Source organism: Corylus avellana, chromosome 7 (assembly GCF_965113065.1).
Source record: "Corylus avellana chromosome 7, dhCorAvel1.hap1.2, whole genome shotgun sequence".
Classification (NCBI taxonomy): domain Eukaryota; kingdom Viridiplantae; phylum Streptophyta; class Magnoliopsida; order Fagales; family Betulaceae; genus Corylus; species Corylus avellana.
Genome location: NC_142496.1, coordinates 28,076,552 through 28,100,934, shown reverse-complemented (window position 1 = coordinate 28,100,934; position 24,383 = coordinate 28,076,552). Strand labels below are relative to the sequence as shown.

The following is a 24,383-nucleotide window of genomic DNA, read 5'->3' as shown; positions in this document are numbered from 1 at the left end:
CTTTTCTGCTGGGTTTTTATGGTTTTATATACTTTTTTTTATTTTTTATAGTTTTGATGATCATCCTTAACTCCAATTAGCCAAAAAAAAAAAAAATGATCATTCTATACAAAGGCATGTGATATCCGTATGATTTGTCGTCAATGAGGATGATCATCAAGAAAATGAATTTAGGGTAAATATATATTATTATAAGATGAACATCTTCTATTATTAGGCTGCTGAAATTTTTGGGCTGGACTCGCTAGTACGGGACAGATTAGGATGCGGGATCTAATTGTTCGAGGCAGGTAGCTTTGTAACCTATTTCTCTTAAGTTGCTTGAATTTTATTCTCATAAGCTGCCAAAATTTTTGTGAAATTCAAATAGCTAATAACATAAGATTATGATTCATTATTGCATGTGCAATATTTGCCCTGTAATAACATATACATCATTAAATTCATAAAATTTAATATAGACCATAAAATAATTATTCTCTATTTTATTTGAAATTGAGAGAATCATAATGCTTTCATCCGATATCATGTCTTTCTTTATTTCTAGTAGCTTTGGTAATATTTACGGTTTTCAAAAAATAAAAAAAATAAAAAAGTTTCAAGGGATGCAATTATAGGCTTAGTCAATTTGGTAGCTTTTGCTAGCCCCTAAAAGAGGCTATAACAAAGTTCTTAAAATTATTTATAAAGTTCTGAAGGCTATAACAAAGTTTTTTTCGGACTTTATCCTTGCTCGGATAGGGAATTTCTTTTTTTTTTGTCTTTGTTTTCAGTTCTCGAGATAAATATATTAATAAACAACTCAAAATAAAAAACAATTCTAAAAAATAAAACAATTTTTACCTTTACATCACATCAAAACATCTCGGCATCACTTTGAGATGACCTGAAGTACTGTGATCATGACCTCTAAACCTTCCGCTCTGGCTTCAAATACTGTTAAGATTTCACTTTATGCCAAATCCCCCACCCCCCGGCGCGGCTTCCATCAGAATAAGATAAAACGAATCCTACAAAGAACTGTGTCGTCAGTTGAGAACCTCTTCAGTGGCTAGACTTACTATTTTAGGTGAGAAAACTTACTGCCTTCCTTGCATTTAAAAAGACAGAGTCAACCAAGCAGTAACCAATGATGAATTCCCAAAAATTGTATAAAAAGTATGAAGATGAAGTAACTGAACAAGGAAGTCAATGGAAGCACCAAAACAGTCTGGTCCAAAACCCAATCTTCTCTTCGGCCTCTGGCGGATCCATGGGTTCCTTAAAATTTGCTTTCTCACTTAGCTCTTGAAACTCATCAACAAGATTGTGAAGCCTGGCAACAAACTCAATCAGAAGTGATGAAAAAGTTGCTAAGGACAAGGAACTGGCACTTTCATATACTTTTGATTCTTCGGCAAGGATGGCATCCCCAGCAAATGATTGAAGACGTGGCCATGACATTGGTTTCTTAAGCACACTTTCTGAGGATACCCAATGCGGAATGGAGGGTTCTACACTCATGTTTGGATTCTGAACATCCAACGTTTCACTGAGGGAATTGATCACCAATCCTTTATTTTCATTGTCTTTGACATCGATGAAGTTCACAGGATCGTCAAATTCCTTAGCCTGCCTTACCCCTTCCCAGCTCTCTGAATTGACCAGAAGGTATGATTTTTGGTCAATCTTAGATTGCAACTCTTCTGCTGCTTCATGCACTTCAAACAGAATGTCTTTGAGGCTTAGTTTCTCCATCTTTTCTACTTTGCTTCCAAGCTCACGTAACACTTTCGCTCCTTCAGTACCAACCCTCTGAAGCTCACTACTGAAAACGAGTCTCTTTTCTGGCGGTGCCTACAAGTACAGTGTCAGAACAGTTGATAATGTAATTGATAGCTCAGGAGAAATATATTATTATCCATTCTCAATTCCTAAAGTGCATCAACACATCATTAGCTACCAAAAAAAAAAATCTTCTTCCCTTATCTTCTTGACGGGCATATGTGCCCGAGGGATTCTTTCTGAAGGATATATAGAAAGGTCAAAGCATATACTCTTTAAGCTATAATTGATCATTCATGAATAGTGTAATTGCCATGCCACGAACAGATCACATATCTGGGAACAATATAAACAACAAGAGGAAATTACTCCTTGGGGAAGCGACTCAATGTTCTATCTCATTCCAAATCAAACATATTTGCCCCTGTCATGCCCCGTTGGTAGCAAACATACCCAGCTCTCCAACCCAGAACCCCACCCCAGCCCACATGCGGCATCAACTATTAGTGTCTCCTCAATCTCTTCTATTTGACAACTTCTAACTTTACCTTGCCAAACCACAGTGTTGGCCAAAAAGACCCACGCCTAATCTCACATCTGATTTGGCACCAACCTTCTAGGTGCAGATCCCCAAGCAGAGTCACAAGTAGTTGCTGGAGCACAGGGTTCCAATCGTGGCTTATGCTGAGTTTTGGCAGTGATCAATGTGTTGAAGACACAGATAAAGGGGGAGAGAGAGAGAGATTTGTGGTTTGGGTGGGAGGGTTGCGGTGTTGTGGTGGGTGTTGTATAGCGGTGAGGGATTCTATGTAACATTGGTTGATTCTCGTATTGATTATGGATCTTCATACCTAGATTTAATGGATCAAAGTATCAAACAAAATGATCATATTTGCCTCACCGACTACCACAAACTTTTTTGCAGGAGACAGGTGTTAGATGCCCCCACTGAATTGGATTGCAACGGTACAAAGCACAGATCTTAGCAAGAACTCTTAACGACCTCAAGAATTTGATGTTTAGCCAAATATTGTTCATAAAGATCTTAGCATGAACTCTTAATGACCGTCTTAAACCAACTCACTGCAGCGAAGGCATCAGCAACATCCTTGTCATAACTACTAATTATACTCTTCAAATCCTGGTTAATCTGTCAATATATGGATAAAGTAGTCAATTTTGAACTTTTCTATTCACTAAACCAGAGTGAAAAAAAAAAAAAGGGCAAACTCACCGTTCTTGCAATTAAGCTAAAGAAGCTAACTGATTGATTTGACTGTTAAAATCTGTCGGGAGAAGCAAGAGGAAGAAAATCATTTGGACCATAACATGCACACGCCCAGAGTTTTATTGTTGCACTTACCATTAACAAATTCATTGTCCCCAACTTGCTATTTAATAGCTTCCTACCAACTAAACTAATAAATCACAACCAACGAGCAATATATTTATTGAGGGCTAGGTTGTTCAGTTTATAAGGAATTCATCATCAGATCAGGAAATGGTATCCACACAACAGTTCGAGGCAATAACCAGGTTATGTCAAGAAAAAATTGACACGTCTCTTAGCTTAGACATTGCCGGTAATGCCATCATAGATATCCCTGTTCAAATCCTACCATAAGTCTCTCTTTTTTTTTAGTAAGTACATCCTACCATATGTCAAAAAGAAAAAAGAGTGGCAAAACACTGGTGCCACAGTAGGGGTCTGAGGATAAGTAAAAACGATTCATCACCATGTTCAAACTCAAAATTTATTGCTTCAAGAAAAGAAATATGAAAGAATTCAGAAAAAGAAGGTAAGATTCAGGACGAATAAGTTAACAACGTTGCTTATCACTTTTGACCAGAGAAACATAGATCACATGGAAGAACTCAAAGACAAATTCAGTGTATGATTAAAACTTTCCCAAATGCCAGTTCTGATTTGTGGCGTTATGAACTGTGCCCCACTCCAAAAGAGGAAAGAAAATTTAACATCCTGGGAAGTATAAGAACAGATGAAAATGCTGCAAAAGAATATCAAGAAGATCACAAGGGAGGGAAGAGGTCTATTCACCTGTATTTCTGAAAGTATGCATCCATGCATTGCCATTACCATGAAAGCACAATGCCTCAGTGCACCACTTACTTTGACGTAGCTTCTCCAAGGATAATTAAAAGTTCTATAAGGGCCATGAGGCGGTTCCCATATTGCAAAGTCTAACTGAAACATCAAGATTAAGCTAAAATCAAATAACTCCTACCTTTTTTGGGTCTACTCAAGAGGACAGGCAAAACAATTGTGACATGAGCATACCAGAGATTCCTCTTGGCTTGAAGATTGTACAGCCGATCTATAACCACTATACATTGGGTCATCATAAGCTTCGTATGTAAGAATTTTAGAGGGGATCCTCTCATATTCAACGCAGTGCAAGTATCCACTAACACAGCCTAAACAGAATTTTGAAGTAATCGTTTAAGCATGTCATTGCAGTCGACTAAAAATCAAAAATATAAAAATAAAAATAAAAATAAAAAACCTAAGGCATTTACGTAAAAGAACATCCATTAAGGCCACCACAGAATTTGATCCAACCTTCCAAAGAAGAAGCAACACTCTTGAAATTTTTCACCACCAATTTGTGCAGATCCTCCCCTGACCAAATGGGGTATAGACATATGTTTATAACCAAGCCTATACCGGCACCGATCCCAATAAGTATCAACCGATATAAAGCTGTTTCGAAAAACGAACCCTCCCCAGAGACTATTACAATACAGTATGTCAGCAAGAAGACACGGAACCCATATTCATAGGACTTCATTGTTGGATACAGTTTGGCAAAACTTGCAGAAAATCCTAAATACCACCAAAACATAAAGTCATTTTACAAATGAATTGTCATAGAAAATGAAAAAATGAAGGTGGGAAATATATAGCCATTTCTCTGCACAAAGACTGACCTGCAATGAAAACACTAATTACTAGAATGACTTCCTCGAAATCCCCAGCCCTCGCAGAAAGTTCTGAAATGCCCAGAGCTAGCCCTCCGGCGGAAAATGTCCCCAAAGCACGGTTGAACCCTTTGTTAAGTGTTGCACCTACAAACCCACAAGTAGAGTAAAAAATTACACTTTTGATTGAAGCACCTGAGAACAAACCAACAATAAAACTCCGACAAATCCCTCAAACAGACGCACAACAACAAGCATAAAAACCCAATACACGAAGAAAAAACAAATCAGTCCGATCCTTTTCGTTATAACTCTTAATGAGATAAACACAATTTGAACCGCTCGTTTTTTTTGTTGGTATAACTCCAACAATATTGGTCATAACATACACATGAACATGATCGAAGCTAATACCTACGCTGAACTCGAAGACCACGATGACGGTGAGAATTGCCCAGATGGAGTACTGGCTGACCTCCTGGAGCGACTCTTTAAAGAAGATGACGAGGGACACGAGGGCCAAGGCGAGCCCCATTTTCGCGGCGAAAAAGACCTTGCGAGGATCGGACCGGCCCATCTCGTACAGCTTGGCCGAAGTATCCCGCAGGCCGAACAAGAAGTTGGCGATTCCGTCGGAGAGTATACGGAAGCACCGGCATTTGACTCCATCGTCTCCGCTGTCCGAGCTGTTCAGGCCCAACTCGGAGTAGCCCTTCCGAGAGAGCAGTCTCTCCTTGCTCCTCTCGGCGAAACTGTGCCGAAACGACCCGATTTTCGCTGCCATGTCTGCAATTCGTAAAGAACCCAAACAGCAATTAGAGAAGAAAAAATTCAGAGAAACTGAAATATTACAGAGAGAGAGAGAGAGAGAGAGTTCACCTTTAGAATATGAGACAATGGAATAGAGACATTTTTTATTTATGTGATGGTTAGTAAGCAACAGACACTGTCTATCAACTTATTTATTGAATTGCTATGCTTCCGCAGTTCTGCCTACTCTTTACGTTTTTTTTTTTCTTTTTCTTTTCTTTTTTTTTTCTTTTTTTTTAAGGGAAATTATTTAGAATTCACCTCATAAAGCGATGATAAAATTATAGCTAAAAATATAAGGTTACAATGAGCATAAAACTCTAATAAAACTTAAACACATGCTATAAAGTTAAAGAGTTATAAATACAAACAGAAAAATCTATCAATCAAATATTATTTATGACCCCAACTTTCGCTAACTTATGTACTACTACAGTTATAGAACATATATGCTCTAAGTAGATTATGTCTAAGATACAGGTTGCTGGTATTCTTAACTTTATTATCCGGCCATAAGAGAAAATTCTTCACACCAATTTAATCATCTTCGACCCAAACAGTCAAAAAAACAACTTTACTTTTGTAGTCAACTATGTAACTAGTATTTTTGGCCATAAATATGGTCAAAACTATATTTTGTAACAGAAATTGTAATTGATTCTTTGACTTTGTATATTGAAAGATAAATTGTTGGGAAATTAATATATATTCAATAATAAATGATTTTGGGATCTAAAAGAATGTGAAGTTGCATTTTGATAAGCGATTGAATTTAAGAAACGGTGCCGTTTGGCGTTTGGTTTGTTCGGAGTTGGAAATTTTGAATGGTTGTTGTAGAGTGGCGGGCTTGAGAAGCCGGGAAAATCCGCGGAGAGCGGGTTGGGATCCAATCCGGAATGGTAGGAGAGACGTCGCGTAGTTCCAGATTCACTTTCTCTTGCATCTCGCCAACCAGTCAGAGAAATAATAATAGGTGAGTGAGAATAATCGTCGTCCTTTTTTTTTTTTTTTAATAATTTATTATATTTAATGGGCCGCCCATGTCATCTTCATAGCTTTGCTTTCTCCTACGATAATGGTGTCGCAGCACGTTCGTATCCTCCAAAATCATTACATAACAAAATGAGAGTGATCTTGACTTATCACTCTAAATTTATTTTCATTTGAAATTTCTTAAAAATATTTTTTAACACGTCAAAACGAACAAACATAAAATAAAAATGGTTTGATTGACATGTATCGTTTATAATATTTAAAATATTTAAATCAGATCTGGCATGGCTGTTTTTTTTTTTTGTTTATATATAAAAGGGACGAATATTCATGCTTAATCAGTGAATCTAAGTACTACACTTTTTAATACTATTTTTTTAACTTTCTATACTATTTATTACACTTTTTTTTTTTTTTTCTCTCACTTAACATAAACAATACAATGTCATTATTGTTTTGTTTATTCTCTGATATTATTGTTTTGTTTATTCTCTGATATAACCATAGTAATCTGGACCCTATTTTATAATGATTGCTAGGACGTTGTAACTTCAATAAAATGACAAAAAAGTACCATTAGAGATATGCTCCAAATTGTTGTGTCAATTCTCTTGATACCTTTTTTTTTTTTTTTTTTTTTTTTTAATAATTCTCATGATACTTTTTTTTTTTTCTTTTTTTTTTTTTTTTAATTTTTTTCTAATTGAATGAAGGAAAAGGACTCATGATACTTAAATATAAACTACTAAATACTTACATATATGCTTCAAAATTCTATTTAATGATGCGCCCGTGGTAACATTCATGGATTGTCATCTTGGCATTTGGATCCTTTCTAGTCCAAATCGACCAGAGGAGAGCTAATTCTTGTTAAAATAAGGGTAAAATTGTTCAAAAATATGGATTGGAGTAGAGCTGGTTCTTGTTAAAGTAGGGGCAGAATTGTCCAAAAAAAAAGAGAACTGGTTTCCCTCCGGTCCATTTGGACCGAAGAGGATCCCAATCCGACATCTTGACACCTCTGTTCTTTTTTTCTTTTTTCTTTTTTAAATATATATATACCTCTGTTCTTACCATAATGGTCTCTCAGCACATTCGATTCCTCTAATATCATTACAAATTAGAGCTGAGCTTGACTTATCATTATAACCAAAATGGATTATGATTATCTTCAAATTAAGATGACCTGTTTTATAGTTTATATTAAATTTTATAAATCTAAAAATATATATTATCTAACTTTAAATATGTTATAACATTATTTAAAATTTTAAATAACGTAATATTATGTATAGTGTTAGACATAGCAATAGAGAGGTCCTATTACTGGCTGGACCTGGAGGGTAGACGGATGGGAATGGGGATTGCGATTCGGGATCATAATGGTAATTTACTGGCTGCCCTTTGTGCCACGAAGGGTTTTATCACAGACCCAACCATTGCTGAGGCGTATGCTGCTTTAAAAGCTGTGGAGTTCAGTCATAGTTTGGGCTTGCGGCGAATAATACTCGAAAGGGATGCTTTGGAGATTGTCAGCAAACTACAGCATAAGGGCAACTGGATGGGAAGTTATGGTAATATCTTGCTGGAGACGAAGCAGCTATTGTGTACATGCATGGACTGGAAAGTTCAACACGTCCACCGCCAAGGCAATGGAGTAGCCCATCAGATCGCGAAACTGGCCCTACAGCTTCAACAGGAGACTATATGGACTGATAACTTTCCCTCTTGTATCTAGGAGATTGTAAACTCTGAGCTAGGCTCCTTTTAATTCGAATCTGATATTTATCTTCAAAAAATAGAGAGGTCCTATTAATGAAATTCACATTATGTGGCAATGGAGGGATAATTTCGTCATTTTGATAGTATTGGGGGGTACACTGTCATTGTTTTGGTAGTTTTTTGAGTAAATTGTCGCAATTGATTGTTTGTGGGTAAAGTGTCATTGGGGTGGTAGTTTTAGGAGATTAAGTGAATTTTACCCTTAAAATAATAAATGAAATTCAATTAAATATGGCTTATTGCGGTTATTACTCAAGTCATTTAAAATGTTTGAATATAATTTGACATGTTGGTTGATTTATCGTTTATATACTATGTCGTAATAGGGAAGAATATATATTTTTTTTTGAATAACTGTCGTATTATTAAAAAGTAATTGGATCATTGACCAAGCAATTGCTCAGCCAATAAAATGTCTCGAATACAATCAGGACCCTCTTCAATCCATACAATATCAGTAGCCTGTTTTAGGGCCAATTTTGCTAATATATGGGCCACTCTATTCGCCTCACGATGCACATGTTCCACCTTCCATTTTGAATAAGCATTAAGACCAATCCGAACATCATCTATTAACTGACCAAGCATACTCTGATTCTGGCCTTGTTCTCTAATTGCATCAATAATCTGCTTCGCGTCCCCCTCCAATATCAGTTGCTGCACCCCATTTTCTTGGCCAGCTACTACCCTGAGATATGCAGCCAAAGCCTCCGCAGCAGCTGAATCCCATAGCCCCAATCGCATGATGCTTTTCACCTTAAGAACTTTCCCTTCATAGTCCCTCAAAACTATTCCAAAGCCCATTTTTCCTGCCTTCTTATCCAAAGCTGCGTCAACATTTACTTTAGTCCATCCCCTACCAGGTTTCTTCCACCGAGGTGGACTCTCTGTGCGGACACTATTCGTGGGGGCATCAGTAGCGTTGGCTTTCGCATACTCATGCACTGCCTCTTCTGCTTCGTATGCTATCTGGTTTGGGTGCAAGAAAATTTGGTCATGCACCCAGCCATTTCGACGTAACCAGATCCTTCTCGAGGTTTTAGAGAAGACCCGAAAAATTTCCCCATCCCCCCTTTCAAGAACAGCTCCTGCAATATGGACAAAATCAGTTCCGGTGAAAGAGCTCTTTTGAAAAAACTTTCTACATGGCCCACAGACGTCACGAGCAGCCGGGCAATCCCAAAGAGCATGAACAATACTTTCTGTCTCTAAATGGCATATGGGGCATAGGGGATCACCGAGCACCTTTTTTCTCACTAAATTCTCCATGGTCGGTAAAATATTCCTGCAAGCTCGCCACATAAAGTTTTTCACAACATTAGGAGAATGCATCTCCCATATTCCTTTCCACACGCCATTCTGTCCTTTCCGAGTGGAACTTTCTGGTGTACTTTCACTTTCTTGCTCCTTCATCATATGGTACGCGCTGCGAACGGTAAAGACTCCGTTTTTTGTTCCTCGCCACACCAACTTATCCGGTTGGTATGTGGCACTGATTGGCACCAAATAAATGGCCATCTGCTCCTCCTCATTAAAAAGTTCCCCTAGTAGCGCCGATTTCCACTCCTTTCTACTGTGATCAATCAACTCAGGTTATTATAGGGAAGAATATTCATGCTTAATCTGATTTAAAATATTATTTTCTATGGGATTTGCCGTGTGCGATAATAACCTTAGTAAATCTGACCTATTTTATAATAATTGTTAAGGACGTTGTACTTCCAGAAAAACTATAAAATAAAATAAAAAAAACAAAAAACTGACGTTAGGGATGTTAACTATGTGGTAATTCACATAATTCACATGACATTTATTAAGTAAGTTCTTAAGTAATTAAATTTATTTGTTAAATTTTGTAGTTTAATTTGTTTAGGCATGTGACACCACGTGGCACTCATAGACTATCACATAAATTTGTAAGAAAATTATAATAAAAGTTGTAATATTCCAAATCTTTTTTTAATAACATTTGTTTCTTCTTCCTTTTATTTTTTGTTTTAAAAAAAACAATAAACAAACAACACAAAATACTCAAAACTATTTTTACATTTATATCATATCAAAACACTTTTTTCAATTAAAAAAAAAAATTAAAAAGCATCGACAAATGGAGGCCATGATATGTAGATGTTCTCTCTTTGAGTCTTGACTTTGTTGAGATGATGAAGGCACTTTTAATGATGCATAGCACGTTTTTAATTGAATACGAATGAATCAAATGGCTTTTCTATGCATTTAAAAAAAAAAAAAAAAAGAAGGTTTTTCTATGTTATGGACCAAAATCAAAATAAAAAATAAGAGATTTTAAATATTTGATCTATTCCACAATAGATAAAAATTTAGAAATTACATGTATATTACCTAAGTTAAGAAATATTGGTATAGTATGTAATATTACTGTATATTTTATTTACTTGATAAAGATGAGAAATGATTATTTTTCTCTCCATTAATCATTTTCTGTCCAAATTTGTAAATTTTTTCATTAAATTTATGAGATCACACACATTTAATCGTAAATTTGCAAGAGTTTAACAAAAAGATTAAGAACATGTCTCTAAGTTCTCGATAAAGATGGGATATGATCTCACATTCTGAATTCGTACATCTATTACTCTTTTTCCTTTGAGGAATTCAGCACAAATAAGAATACCATAAAAAGGAAGACAATCTGTCATCATGGCTCAACCAGAAAACCTCACGGTTGTGTTTGGCAAATGACTTGAAAAAAGTGAGTGGACTGAAACTATAACAAATTTGATTAATGTGAAAAAAAAAAAAATGTTTTGTAGTGATTTTTTTATTTAAATAGTAATAAAAAATTATTAATATGATATTTTAAGATAAATTTTTTTGAGTCTTTGAATCCCGTTCAGTCTCATGGCAAACATGCCCCACTAACTCGGCAAATCATTTTGCAAGCAATCCCACGGGTCCAATCTCTATGAGCTGTCAAGATCATGAATTATGTGAACACATCCAAAATTAGATAGATCATGGAAGCAACATCACGAGGAGTCTCATATAAACCTGTCAACTGTCAAGTGTGGGGAATGAGGATGGGTATGACCCGTATGGAGCGTGGGACGATCAGATCATTCTAGATGAACATATGAAATTTCTTGTCCGCACCCCAAGTTCTAATATACAATAAGATAAATATCAAGACCATTATCAACAATCAAAATTAACAAAGTTATTGACTTTTAATTCAACCACTACAAATAAATTAATAATAATATCATCTACTAAATCACCACATGAGTCTGCCCCTGCACATATATGACATTTCACACTTTTATGATTCTTATATCGGAGTGAATTGAGCATATCATGTTAGCTGAATATGCTTCGAGAATGCAAAATAGCATTATCACTTTCCTTTTCACATGCCAAAAACAATTCAAATTGTGTTTACTGTTCACTATATATATATAGCTAATTGATATTCAGAATTGACTCAACATTACATGAAGCTAAAATTCGTCATCAAGATTCAAACAGAGAAGGTAAGAGATTAAGCCAACCACGGGGACAAATCTTAGATAGTTTACTATACCAGCTTTGCTTTTCTGAACGTTTTGAAGGTTATCACCGATCAACCAAGGCTGGAAAATTGTGTAAAAACATATATCCCAAATGAAGGCATAAGCCAGCCTCTCTGATCCCAGATAACTGACCAAGAATTCCCATCTGTCTCCTATGCTCCCAAAATTACTTTCCATTCGACCAAAGAGAGCCCACAATGCAGATATGAGACATATGCCCCCACCAATCAGTCCAACAATAGGTGCACCATTTGTCATCACAGAGCCCAGCTGAGAGCGCTTGGTTAGAGTACAGTCTGCATCAGCCTCATTCAGCCGAATAGCCATGTAAGGTATTAGAAATGCTGCAATCAAAAGAATAATGGGGATGCATGGTTAATCAGACGCTTAAACCCAACTCCACTAGCTTTTTCTGTCCTTCAAAATTAGGAAATATGTAAATAAAAGGGAAGAAACAAAAGGAAAATCAAAGCAAAGATTTCTCTAGGGTGCACTTCACAAACTTGCCAACAGGCTCATCAGCTTTGGGGATGTTTACCATGCTCCAACTGTAGAAAAGAACTGACCCAGTAGTAGTATCTTCTTTTATTATTTTTATTTTTGACATCATCCAGATTAACATAATTTAAAAATAGCTTGTAGGAACCTTAAATTATGATTAGCTAGGCCTGGGCACAACTAGTTCAATAAGCAAATGGCAAAGTGTGCTCGTAACCTACATAGTTTAGCCGATCTAACTACTAATTAAGCATAAGAATTTGTGCCTAGAGAGAATAAAAAAAACACAAGAGAATTTGTAAAAGAATATACTATTTGTAAGGAACATCTGTAGGCCCCATAGAACATCCAGAGAGCTCTTGTATCTATCCCTCTTACGATCCGTGAACAGCAAAGGAGCAAACATGAATGTCCACCCAATAACAAAATTGAATAATCCTTCAGAAACCTGATGATGGAAAAATGGCCCAACATCATAAAAACATTTAGATCTATAAGCATGCTGGAATATAACGAGTGCCAACCAAATTTACTTTATACTGTGATCCTTACCGGGTGAAGAACTGGGGCATCAATTGGACAAATGCCAACTACTCTGCCAGAAGGTTTATTGCAGAAATTATCGGATCAAAAACAATAAGAATTTGTTCCATAAACCAGAAAACAAAGAAATCAACTACTAGTATTGCAGAATATGATATAGTCGACAGAGCTATTACCAGCAGTAAATCAACTTTCAGCATCATATGCACATTTTATTAAAAAACAAAAAACAAAGTGTTGTATATGCTGTTTTGCCATAAACATACCAAAACGGTCACCAAACCACCTATCCAGAGATCCCATATGAACCAGTATTATGTGTGATTACAGTTCTCCTAAATGCAATGAAAACATGAATTTTTCTTTCCACATACACATTAATTTGGGAGCATCCAGTTGTCCAAGAGATTCAATGTTGATGAAGTCCTATGTAACCAAATGGGGCATAGGAACCTTCCAAACACCCCAACCCCTTGTTTACTCCCCTTTCTTTTTCCCAAACGAACAAAAAAGAAGATGAAGATTTCACCTCAACTGATGTTGATAACAGTTGACAGTTGATCATATCCCAAATGAAATAATAATCAAGAAAGACCGATTTCAAATGCATTAGATCAAAAGGATAAAAGGAACAAATTGAACTCAGAATAAGTTCTGTTAAAAACAATGAAATATTGTTGTTCATCTCAAGATAATGAATATCATCTGTGCAATCATAATGAATCACTGAATATTCTAGTATAAGAAACAAAACTATATCCAACATTAGGATGAGACGTCATTATTGACAATTACTAGGTCAAAAGAGTTCATAATAGTAGCATCAGGAATCCATCATAATTGAGAGAACGCCCACAAATTGAAAAGACTAACATCACAAAATGGGTATAAATAAGAATTTTTGTACATACCAGAGTTCATAAGAGGTAAGATAAAGAAAAAATTGAGAGAAAGGCCCACAAGAGAGTGTATTGTGTCTGAACTAATGGCCCACACAGGATCTCCCTGTCATGATACAAGCAAAACTTGAGACTTAAGAGTCAAATTGAAAATTTGACCTATCTATCATGGTGTTATAACATAGCAGAGATGAAAAGTTATTTTTGACTAGATTTTCTCAAAAACAAAACAAGAAAAGGAAAAAACAAAGAAACAATTTGAGAGAAAGGTTCCTTGGGCATTATATACCTAATCAATCATTATAAAAGCCATGCTACATCAGAACTCAGAAGATCCATATATTTGAGGTATTACCAAGAAACTTGTACAGATTATATTGTGAACGACGTGTAATTTTTAAAGGATCTCCCCATACAATAAGGAAATCTGAAGTTAAATTTTTTTATGTTAAGCAAATAAGCAGCTTTCTCTGCAGAAGCAAAAGAAAATTCCATCCATGTGATGGAAGCTGCCACAGGAGGTTAAGTTTCACTTTATTTGGTATTTCAGTGCTACTCCGAAGCATTTTTCCATTGTTCGGCTTCTTTCCAATGTTTGGAATAGGATCCTGAACTTTTGTCAATTCAACAGCAGCCCTGGTAGATACAGTGATGAGTAGTTTTGGACAAAAGGGGATGCAAGAGAAAAGCTTTGGATTAGCATGGGCTTCACAGACCTGATGTGCTGCAAATATGAAGCTTCAGAGTCCAATGCCTTAGAAACATATGTTAAATTTGGTTGCTTTTCAAAACGCAAGTGCGTATCAAGCCTTTAAGGTGTTCGATTTAGTTTACTGTCTCATTTGAGTCACACTTTCATTGCCATTTCTAAGGGACTTCTTGATTATTATATTGAATTATGCTTTGTTTTGAGCCTTGTACGCTGCTTTCTAAATTAATGCATCTCTTTGTACTGAGCTAAATCATAACGCATTGGGAAATATCATTTCAAAACTCACAAATGATTTCAAAATCCAACAACAAATGCTTGACAACCAATTGGGTTCAGAGAACTTTTAAAGGGAAAGAGCTTACTGGGGCATAAGGAAGCAGGAAGAGCCACAAAATGTACACTCCTTCGGCGACCCACAGAATGATTTGCAGCACACGCCGTGAATTGTCGTCGCCCTCTTCGGTGGATGGCGTGGCGGCGATAGTAGGCTTGCGACGAGCCGCGTGGCACGCTGGGGTCCTTACATGATTGGATATAAGTGGTGGTGGAGTCGTAGCAGGCCACGTCTTAGCGTTCGAGGACGCTTGTGAATGTCTTGGATTGGGAAATTGGGAGTGAGAGAGTGAAAGTGAAGGTTTTGAGCCAAAGAAGGAGTGGTTGTTGCAGAGCAAAGCTTGGTACGTCGTCGTTACGATCGTCATCGTTCCTGAGAGTGGGAGAAAACAACTGCGTGGTTCAGCTACGAACGCCCAATTCAAGATTTGAAGACGAATTCTCTTTTCGAAATTTCGAGGTTGACGCCGGGGTAAACTTGTACTTTGGGGGTTGGATTTCTTATTCGTTAAAACGGAGACCGTTTTGGAGGGAGATCCCCACTTACGACAATCTCTATTTTTAAGTCGTTCGAATTTTTGAAATTGGGCTAGCTAGACGGAGGTGATGAATTTTAAAATGACAGAAATTTCATTTAAATTGGTTTAGAAGAAAAACCCTCACCAAGAATTCAAAAGGTGGATTGTGATGTTGTAGTTGATTTGCTAAATATTCATATAGGCATTGACATTGTTAAATCACTACTTGTGCGGGATCATGAGAGTTATATAATTGCAATTTCAAGCACAATCTCCTCTATGTATTATAATCTGTTGTGGTAGAGGCATTGGTTGCATCAAATGTAGTGGAGTTTAGGCGTAATTTGGGGTTACGCCAAATCCTCTTGTGGTCGGTAATGTGGTTCAAATAGTGAACAATGTAAAAGTTATATAGCGAAACTGGAGTGGATATAGACGGCTAGCGGATGATACATTAAATATATTACAAAGTAGATAAGTTTGTCATGCCAAATGAGAAGCTAATTATGTTGTGCATGAGTTAGACAAAGTAGCAATTAAATAGGTAATAGACCAAGTTTGGATATAAGAGATTTCTACTTTTATATGTAACGTTGTTGTATTATATAGCATAATGTTATTTCTTTATGATTATGAATAGAGTATTAAATTTATCTATAAAAAAAAACACACACATACAAATCTCCCTAGGATCTTTTTAGGCCATTCTATAACAATTTTTTTTTTTTCACCCCCTAATATAGTCAATTATTTTGATATTTGTCTTTAGATTATATAAAAAATGTAGGCGAGAATTAAAAAAATTATATGCTTTAAGATAATTGTCAATTTAATAGACTGAGTATAAATAATTTCATTAAGCTCAATTCAACGGAAAACTTTGTCCTAAAACAAAACGTTTTAAACCAGCAAACGGTGTCGTTCGGCGCAGTAATTCTCCTTCCCAGGCAAGCTTCGTCCTCGCTGAACAGAACTCTTTTTGCCGCTTCTTTGGAGAAGCCAAAAAAACAAACGTTTCAGAAATTTTCCCGCCTATTTTCTTTCACTTTCCGATCAAATGGCTCCCAGATCCGATAGCACCGAAGGTATCTCAACCTCTCTCTTTCTCTATCTCTTTGAATCTTCAAGTTCTTGTACGAAACCTCGATGATTTTCTCAAATATCTTTATCACTTTGTTTGCAGCTATCGTTCTCAACTTCGTGAACGAGGTAAGCATTTTCTTCAGCCCTCTATCAAAACATCTGCATTTAGGCCTCATTACTTGTTTTCCCAATAATTTTACTTTGGGAAAAGAAACGATTGAACCTCTAACTTTCCGAATTTCTTTTTTTCGTTTTCTACGATTTTTGCTGTAGCCAAACGAGGCATAACGCTCCCTTCTGAGTCTTAGGTTAGGTTTTCCATTCTTTCATGGCTGAGGAAGTTGAATCTGTAATTTTGGTTAGCTTACTCAAATTAATCAAATGCCAAATCTGCAATCTATTTGTTAGATTTGCTTTTCCTATATATATATATGGGAAAATCAAATTCAAGTATATACATATGAAAATCAAATCCAAGTGTGTGTATAGGGGGAGTGAATTATAGTTCTATGCGTTATTGTGATTTGTGAGTAGAGTAGCATAGACATCGGGTATTCACGCTTTCATTTGTATCTAAGGTTCTGGTTTTTATTTTTATTTTTTACTTTTCTCTCTCTTGTCCAGCAAAACAAGCCATTAAATTCTCAAAATGTGGCGGATTCGTTGCAAAAGTTTAATCTCAAGAAGACGGCAATTCAGAAGGTGCTGGATGCTCTGGCTGATAGCGGGCAGATTTCGTTCAAGGAGTATGGTAAGCAGAAGATATACCTGGCCCGGCAAGACCGATTCAACATTCCAAACAACGAAGAACTTAATCGAATGAAGGAAGAAAATGCCAAGCTTCAGGAACAGCTTCAAGAACAAAGGAGAGCAATCAGTGAGGTCGAGGGAGGTACCTCCTCCTGCACACCGTTTTTATTTGTTTCGTAAGAAGTGATCTGGGTGTGCGTTAGTCTTGGTTCCTTGAACATGTTAGCTCTGGATTTAAGAATTTGTTTTTCAAATTTTGACTTTCATGAACTTTAATGTGGAAAAAAAGATATTAGAGGACAAGGTCTGTCATGTCATGTCATGTAAGGTGACGATTTAAATACACCATTGTTGCAGAGATTAGAACTTTGCAATCAAATTTGACACTGGAACAGATACGCAACAGAGAAGCCAAACTGACAATGGAGGTAAGTTACATGGATATTTTTGAAGCCTTTTCCATATTGAACTGGGTAAGATATATCTTCAAAGAAGTATGGGACATGCTTAGGAGCTTTTAGTTGTGTATCAGGTAAAGGAGATGGAGGACAAAATAGATAAATTGCGTGGAGGAGTTACCCTGGTGAAGCCTGAAGACCGTAAGGCAGTTGAGGACATGTACTTGGAGAAACTAAGTCATTGGAGAAGGCGTAAAAGGATGTTCAAAGATCTATGGGATGCTATAACCGAGAACTCACCCAAGGATCTCAAGGAGTTCAAGGTTAAAAATCTTGTTTAGGTCTAGTAAGCATCCACAGTTAGGATTGCTGAAGTTGCTAATAGTTGTATAAATTTTTGCAGAAGGAACTCGGGATTGAATATGATGAAGATGTTGGCATAAGTTTGCAGTCGTATGGCGACCTGGTGCAACATGGTAAGAAGCGTCCTAGAGGCCAGTGATTTTATGATGTGCTTCATCCTCTGTCAAGGATTTAAGGGTATAAGATGGTGTTTTCCTACAGGTAAATCTGTTGCAAAAGGAAAATACATGTAAATTCTGCATGCTTTTATGATATACATTTGTCATAGCTAGGTGTTGCGTGCTAAACATTGTTTTACAATGATGCATAATATGATAGTCCAGATATTACCACAATTTTAAGCATAAGGCCCCATGTACTTCAATGAAGAAAAATGATCAATTATGAGCGATTCCTCTGTTGTACTCTGTGATGACTAATGAGCTTTAACTTCTTTCTAGAACAGAAACTTAACATGACTTGTAATGTACCTTAGCTATTACATAATTAGAATGCTGTGCACTGATGCTCATGAAGTAACTTCTAAACATAGAATCTAGTCTTTGAGCACATGCCTGTCATGTTGCTTGATTATTACACAAGTTTCAGTTGATGAAGATGTTCTTGTGTAAATGGACGAACTATTGGTCTAATCAGAAGTAGATTTTAGGCCGTGCATTGACACTCAAGAAGGCACTTGCAGTGATGAGATCTATTGTGTTCTTCTGTTTTCTGCTTTTGTTAAAACTATTAGGATCATGTGAAAGCTGTAACTTCTGGTACAAGTTAAACTTAAAAAGCCTTGTAGCTGAGACCAGTTGTGTCATTTACACGTGAATATATCTTGGTAAAATCTGTGGTTTCTTCTAAAACTGTAAGGAGGCTTGTAAATGAATTAGTGCAGATAGCTTCCTGTTTTGGATCTTGTAAAAAGCATGTATATTGCAGTACAGTGCTGTCACAGATTTTTGCTGCCTTTCTGTTCTTTTGTCTTGTCAGATACTTGGGTTGTCTGACGTGCTAATTAAAGGGTATGTCTTGATGAACATTAAAGTAAATTCCATTTCAAGACGACGTGTTTTTATCATACATAAGATAAAGATAAAATACAGAGTATAAACTAAATATTAAAAAGGAAAAATAAACTTACAATTGTTAACTATTTGCAATATTAATTTTCAACTCACTGAAAAACAAAAAATTAACAAGCACTTGCAGTACAAATGATAACACCAGATTACATTTATGAAAAGATTATGGAAGAAAAATAAAGAAAGCAAGCTAACATAGATAGATAGACTCACTCGATGATAGTACCACAACTCTCAAACTTACAGAATAAATATGAAAATATAGTAAAGCGCCTTTGTCAATATCCGCGAACTTGTCTAGTCCTGACAGATATTGGTCTCTTCTCTATGTTTATACGATGTGCACTATGCGCCCCAGATCCTTCTGCAACATGTCCTATTGGGTTTCTAAGGGAGGATTCCACCTTCAGGCCAACTTGAGATCGTGAAGGAATTTGCTTGTGAGGCGATATGCTGCTTTGTTCATTCTCAGTCTCATTATCACTCTCATCAAAATGCAATTCCTTGTCAAAAGGATCACCCTGATCTTGCACATCATCTGAGGATACTGCAGTCACCTTCGAAATGTATTCTGATGAATTTGAACTTGAAGCAGAGATTGACCTCTTCAATTCTACTGCATTTTTCAGTTTCATTTCTTCAGCTCGATTTTCATAGAGTATTTCTTCGTTTATTGATTCAAATTCAGGTTTCACGATTCCATGCATGTTCAATACTTTGCCTTGTCCAGTGCTGGGACTACCCTGGTCATCAGGATCATGGGGTTCAGATCGAGAAAGTTCCACAGCAGCTCTTGCTGCTTCTGCTGCATAAGCAGCCGACTCAAATGCTGCTTGAGCTGCGGCAGCTACATCTCTGTATTTTCTTCTGGTTTTCATTGAATCAGAGAACCTATCATCTTTTTCGATCTCTTCATGCAAAATTTGCAAATTATCCCCAACGTTGGTGTTGCCTGAATTGGCAGATGTGTTCGGCTCATGTTGGTTTTGCTTCTTGTTCACATCCATACTTTCCTGCGATCATATCAAATAGCAAACCACACCCATATGAGCAATTGTCAACATTTTTATCAAATTATTGTACTATTTATATTGCAATTCCTCTTTCTCTTCAAACTGCATACCACATTCGAAATAGAACCAGCTTCCTCAAGTTGTAGAACGATGTTGTTCTCGGATGCAATTTCTTTGAGCACTTTCATTCTGCTCTCCAAGTTTGGTTGCCTGGTTGATAGTTTTGTTATCATCTACAAGAATCCAACACAAATACTACATATCACTACATATCATAAAACTGTGATAAAAATTATTTAACTAGATTATCAGGGAAAACTTTTAGAACTATTCATAAATTCTCTCTGTAGGCACAAAGTCATTTTTGCCCATACAAACTCCTACATAGACCAAAATTTTATTAATTTCATCACCTATCTATAGTTTTACCATAAAAAAATAAACATTTTGGTTCTTTCTTGAATTTGAACATATTTAGGAGTGTTATGGAATTCTAAAGGATGTACATTTTTACAAATATTTTTTCACCATATGCAAGTGTGTGTGTGTGTGTCTATATATATATTTTTTTTTCAAATGAAGATATACCGTAAGATTTACACCACAGTTGTTGCGTAAATCAATAGCACGATTAGCAAACTCTTTGCCAAAACGGGATGTAAGAATAGAACGAATCTCTTGAAGCTCTGGAAAATCCCCAACTCTAGAAGCCGCATAGATCAAACTTGAGATCGGCTCCTTCAGTTCATCGGGGCACTCTCTATACAAAAAAGAAGCACGATTATAAAGTTTTTTTTTTAAAAAAAAAACTGTTCTTCATTAAGTGACCAATCACTCAACAATAAACAGAAAATTAAAATAGATGTCATGCAAAAGTAATCCAGTTTGAAAGAAAAAACTTTATCCGAAAAGAAATGTAATTAAAATCGACATATACCTTTCTTGTTCAATGAGATTGAGCCTCTCAATCAGAATATTGAGATATGCCTCTATCATAACGTACACATCCAACCTACTCTGTTCCTTGATCACATGCTCAACCTGTTAAAAAAGACAACCGAAACTTTATATAGGATTACCACCCAAAGAAAAACTAGATAAACGAATTAAGATAAGTTATATATAGTATCTTCAAGAGTGAACCAAGCTTACACGAAGAAGAGCACGTTCATGGTTACCCAGCTGAAGTAGCTGAACGACGTCGGAGCGGTCTTGGGAGCACCGGACTTGACAATGGGTCTTGAAAACGGCGAGGCGAGAGAAAGCGAGAGTGACAACAGGCTTAAACTTGGAGGCCTTGAAGGTTCTACCCAGCAGAGCATCAAGCTTCTTTCCCATGCCTACCTGCCTGCGAGAACCAGAGAGCAGACGAAGAAGACAAACGAGACCTGGTTCGTTTGCTCCTTTTATGTGATGACGAGAGAGAGAGAGAGAGAGAGAGAGAGAGAGAGAGGGGACTCCTGAATATTATTAATTATACGTGTGTATGGGGTTTGCCTTATGAGCGAAGTATTTCTCTAGGAGGATCTAAAGGGACTCAAAACGCGGTCGCCGGTCGGTACGTCAATTTCAACGAAGAATAGGCTGGCTCCATTTGAATCGATGGACGACGCGCTGAACGTTGTCATTTGGGTCCATAAATTCAGGTACGAAAGGGTAAAATTGTAAAAGACTACTGTTTGTTGTCTCCAGTTTTGATAGACGCCTTATAGGAAAAAATTACAACTATGGTTGAATTGGCCGTGATGGTTATAATTTATAGATAGGTAAGCCAATAATATCGAGGGTATTTCAAGCACGGCCAGCTGGATAGATTTTGAGGCGACTAATTTTAATTATTAGTTAAAAATCATTCTTGTTGCTTTTTGCTCTTAATTTTATCCAATTGACATGTAGATTTTATTTCTGTTGTGAGACATTTTAGTTTAACTGATAGCAAATTTTACGTATAATTTAATTTGCCCAAAATAAATTTATTTTGTTTTAAATATTATTTTAATGAACAAACTTAGCTGACAAGCCTGTTCTAAAGTCTCAATATTTCATGATTCGATTCTTTGAAATATATATATATATATATATATATATATATATATATATATATATATTGGGGCCTTAGAAAACTTAATTATACTTTTGCTATTTTGGACCTTGTTGCATTGGGGGCTCGACTAATTCGCCTAAGCAATGAATCGATCTTACTTTTAAATGTTAGTTATTTATGTTGGGTTTTATGGAGCTCGGAAGAGGTTCACAAGCGAAACCAACTAGGGGCCTAGGCCTCATTCTATAGTCACTCAAAGTAATTTACGATAAAACTTCGCTTTCCACACTCAAAAATAACTCAAGCAAGTTTATGGCAATTTATAAAGAGGATAATTTCGATATTTGACCTTTAGGTTTGTAGCCCTAACGATAGTTGAACAAGGCAACATATACATTCATCATGTTGTAAATTCCTCTATATCATCATTATGTTCATCATGTGTAAACTCCTCTATAAAAATTAAAAGTATAATGAATTTGAATGGAGTAATTCTTTGTCTACTCATTCTTAGTTCTTACCATCTTTTGAGGCAATTTGAAACTTATTATCCCTTTTTTTTCTTTTTTTTTTTAAAGATAAACTTATTATCCCTATTCAAATTGACTGTATAATAGCTAGTTTCATAACACATGACCAAGAGGTCATTTAAGTACATGCCACTAGTCCTTAGATTAAGATATCATTTTGGATAGACTGGACTGCTTTTTCTATTGTGGTGCTTAAAAAACAAAGCTATTTAAGGATGTAAATGTAACGACGTACATGGTGACCACGTAACTTGTCACAACGGAGGTTGAAATTATAATTGACGTTGCAAGATGCAAGAAAGCTCCATTTTCGTGTTGAACTAAACTGAATACCATCTCCAACTTTTTTTTTTTTTTTTTTTTCTTTTGATAGAAACCCCTCTCCAACTTCAGGCCATAAAACATAGTTCCATAATTAATACCACAATTATTTAAAGGAGGCCTTGGTAAGGAAAGAAAATGAAAGTTCAAGATTCTTAATATATAAGAAAATATATATACGTTCTTTTCAAGGTCATTTTCAATATATACAAATAATAAATAAATTAATTAAAAAAGAAGAAATAAAATAAGCAAGGTACCTTCAAATATTCTAATCCATTTCCTCTACACGAAACTGTCTCATCAACTCTGTTCACTTCTTTCAGCTGAAGCCTTATATAGGAAGTTTCTTAATAGCTTCTCTAATCAATATTACAACTTACAAGAAAGTCAAAGAAAATAAAACATGTTCTTTGAGTTGAACCACAGAAACCCCACCCCTAGTTAAACCATTCATCGATTGTAGCTTGCGAAAAATTTATTCCCAATGGAGCCTTAGACGGGAAGCTTCTCAGCGGCTTCTTTTAATTAAATATAAACACTAATTAATCAATTTATTAATTGCAACTTGCACATGCAATTTCAACTGACCTCTCTTTCAGTTGCCAGTGATATAATCCATTCAGACCGGCTCCCATAAGTCTGAACACGATCCCAACCATTAAATTGACAGTACAACCTCTTCAGTAATGCTGATTGTTACGTGTGAAAAGGGGTTTGTTTGGGGATTCACGAAACCAAGAAAAAACCATGCTGAAGCCAAATAATGAGTACCGACCGTCTACATTACCCACAAATTACATTCAGAGTAAAAAGTGATGGTTTATTATGAGTAACGTATATTGTATGATACTTTTCTTTTGTCATACTTGAATTGGTAAGACAAATGAAACAAAGCTCTTTTCTTGCAACACAGGGTGTAAGCATTAACAATATTATCATCATTTTTCCTAATATTAAATAAGTTTTAATCATGTCAAAAGGGCAAACCCCAAACCTTCCAAAATGACAGCTATATGCATATCTAACAATGTATATAGTACCACGACAATTGAAATTCGAAATACTGTGACAACATATTTATCATGTAATAATATTTATATCATTAAACCCATAAAATTTAACTTCTACCTTGAAATTGACTCTCCACGTAAGAGGCCCATATGTAAATCTTAAGTTCAGCTACCATTCTCACCAAACTAAAAAGAAAGCATGCAGTGGGTAGGAATGGACAAAAGATACTGCGGACTTTATCAAGCACGATTTCACTGCTTTTGTCTATTTGCCCTTACCATTGGTGTTTCGCAAATGACAGAATTTGCTTTTCTTGACGTTTCAACAATGATCTACACCCAAAAACAAGTTTCCACATCGATTGTTTATTGAAAGTTTTTCTCCCAACTTAAGTTGATAAAAATTCCTCCTATCAAGTGCATTTAAGTCTATAACTGACATATGACCTGTAAAGTAA

At 36.0% G+C, this 24,383-nt stretch overlaps 5 protein-coding genes across 7 annotated transcripts; 2 read left to right on the top strand and 3 right to left on the bottom strand.

The window, feature by feature from the left end:
• Positions 1–745: 745 nt before the first annotated feature.
• Positions 746–5,659, bottom strand: LOC132183945 (aluminum-activated malate transporter 4). Of its 2 annotated transcripts, XR_015912815.1 has the most exons (8): positions 5,584–5,659; positions 5,119–5,490; positions 4,714–4,851; positions 4,346–4,609; positions 4,064–4,200; positions 3,824–3,970; positions 1,084–1,836; positions 746–1,010 (listed from the first exon to the last, which is right to left on the bottom strand). XR_015912815.1 is itself a non-coding variant. In XM_059597417.2 (7 exons), the coding sequence occupies exons 2-7, from the start codon at positions 5,486–5,488 to the stop codon at positions 1,189–1,191; spliced, it is 1,704 nt and encodes a 567-aa protein (XP_059453400.2). In that variant the 5' UTR covers positions 5,489–5,490; positions 5,584–5,659; the 3' UTR covers positions 746–1,188. The 2 variants fall into 2 exon arrangements, 1 of the variants encoding a protein (XP_059453400.2); XM_059597417.2 differs by having other exon boundaries at positions 746–1,836.
• Positions 5,660–7,858: 2,199 nt separating this feature from the next.
• LOC148584749 (uncharacterized) lies at positions 7,859–8,245 on the top strand. Its single transcript, XM_088518608.1, has one exon. The coding sequence runs from the start codon at positions 7,859–7,861 to the stop codon at positions 8,243–8,245; it is 387 nt and encodes a 128-aa protein (XP_088374734.1).
• Positions 8,246–11,688: 3,443 nt separating this feature from the next.
• Positions 11,689–15,249, bottom strand: LOC132184376 (uncharacterized). 2 transcript variants are annotated; one of them, XM_059597992.2, is made up of 5 exons: positions 14,852–15,249; positions 13,790–13,883; positions 12,888–12,925; positions 12,648–12,783; positions 11,689–12,181 (listed from the first exon to the last, which is right to left on the bottom strand). In XM_059597992.2, the coding sequence occupies exons 1-5, from the start codon at positions 15,188–15,190 to the stop codon at positions 11,766–11,768; spliced, it is 1,023 nt and encodes a 340-aa protein (XP_059453975.1). In that variant the 5' UTR covers positions 15,191–15,249; the 3' UTR covers positions 11,689–11,765. The 2 variants fall into 2 exon arrangements, with proteins under 2 accessions (XP_059453975.1, XP_059453977.1); XM_059597994.2 differs by lacking the exons at positions 12,648–12,783; positions 12,888–12,925.
• A 1,091-nt stretch (positions 15,250–16,340) lies between these two features.
• On the top strand, positions 16,341–18,310 carry AHP2 (Tat-binding protein 1(Tbp-1)-interacting protein (TBPIP)). Its single transcript, XM_059599467.2, has 6 exons — positions 16,341–16,425; positions 16,524–16,549; positions 17,048–17,315; positions 17,531–17,601; positions 17,706–17,894; positions 17,975–18,310. The coding sequence occupies exons 1-6, from the start codon at positions 16,398–16,400 to the stop codon at positions 18,071–18,073; spliced, it is 681 nt and encodes a 226-aa protein (XP_059455450.2). The 5' UTR covers positions 16,341–16,397; the 3' UTR covers positions 18,074–18,310.
• Positions 18,311–19,107: 797 nt separating this feature from the next.
• On the bottom strand, positions 19,108–21,802 carry LOC132184682 (uncharacterized). The gene is made up of 5 exons (XM_059598403.2): positions 21,170–21,802; positions 20,955–21,058; positions 20,606–20,777; positions 20,128–20,250; positions 19,108–20,017 (listed from the first exon to the last, which is right to left on the bottom strand). The coding sequence occupies exons 1-5, from the start codon at positions 21,353–21,355 to the stop codon at positions 19,283–19,285; spliced, it is 1,320 nt and encodes a 439-aa protein (XP_059454386.2). The 5' UTR covers positions 21,356–21,802; the 3' UTR covers positions 19,108–19,282.
• Positions 21,803–24,383: the final 2,581 nt, after the last annotated feature.

Excerpts from the sequence above, each read along its gene's own strand:
- AHP2 (XM_059599467.2), top strand. The coding sequence starts at position 16,398 with ATGGCTCCCAGATCCGATAGCACCGAAG. Across the intron at positions 16,550-17,047 it reads TTCTCAACTTCGTGAACGAG|CAAAACAAGCCATTAAATTC; the intron begins GTAAGCATTTTC and ends TCTCTTGTCCAG. Across the intron at positions 17,316-17,530 it reads AATCAGTGAGGTCGAGGGAG|AGATTAGAACTTTGCAATCA; the intron begins GTACCTCCTCCT and ends CCATTGTTGCAG.
- LOC148584749 (XM_088518608.1), top strand. The coding sequence starts at position 7,859 with ATGGGAATGGGGATTGCGATTCGGGATCATAATGGTAATTTACTGGCT.
- LOC132184376 (XM_059597992.2), bottom strand. The coding sequence starts at position 15,190 with ATGACGATCGTAACGACGACGTACCAAGCTTTGCTCTGCAACAACCAC. Across the intron at positions 13,884-14,851 it reads TCCTGCTTCCTTATGCCCCA|GGAGATCCTGTGTGGGCCAT; the intron begins GTAAGCTCTTTC and ends GTATCATGACAG. Across the intron at positions 12,182-12,647 it reads ACAGATGTTCCTTACAAATA|CATTTCTAATACCTTACATG; the intron begins GTATATTCTTTT and ends TTTTGATTGCAG.
- LOC132184682 (XM_059598403.2), bottom strand. The coding sequence starts at position 21,355 with ATGGGAAAGAAGCTTGATGCTCTGCTGGGTAGAACCTTCAAGGCCTCC. Across the intron at positions 21,059-21,169 it reads ATGAACGTGCTCTTCTTCGT|GTTGAGCATGTGATCAAGGA; the intron begins GTAAGCTTGGTT and ends CTTTTTTAACAG. Across the intron at positions 20,018-20,127 it reads CTGGTTCTATTTCGAATGTG|GAAAGTATGGATGTGAACAA; the intron begins GTATGCAGTTTG and ends ATATGATCGCAG.
- LOC132183945 (XM_059597417.2), bottom strand. The coding sequence starts at position 5,488 with ATGGCAGCGAAAATCGGGTCGTTTCGGCACAGTTTCGCCGAGAGGAGC. Across the intron at positions 4,852-5,118 it reads GGTCTTCGAGTTCAGCGTAG|GTGCAACACTTAACAAAGGG; the intron begins GTATTAGCTTCG and ends GTGGGTTTGTAG. Across the intron at positions 4,610-4,713 it reads AATTAGTGTTTTCATTGCAG|GATTTTCTGCAAGTTTTGCC; the intron begins GTCAGTCTTTGT and ends GGTGGTATTTAG.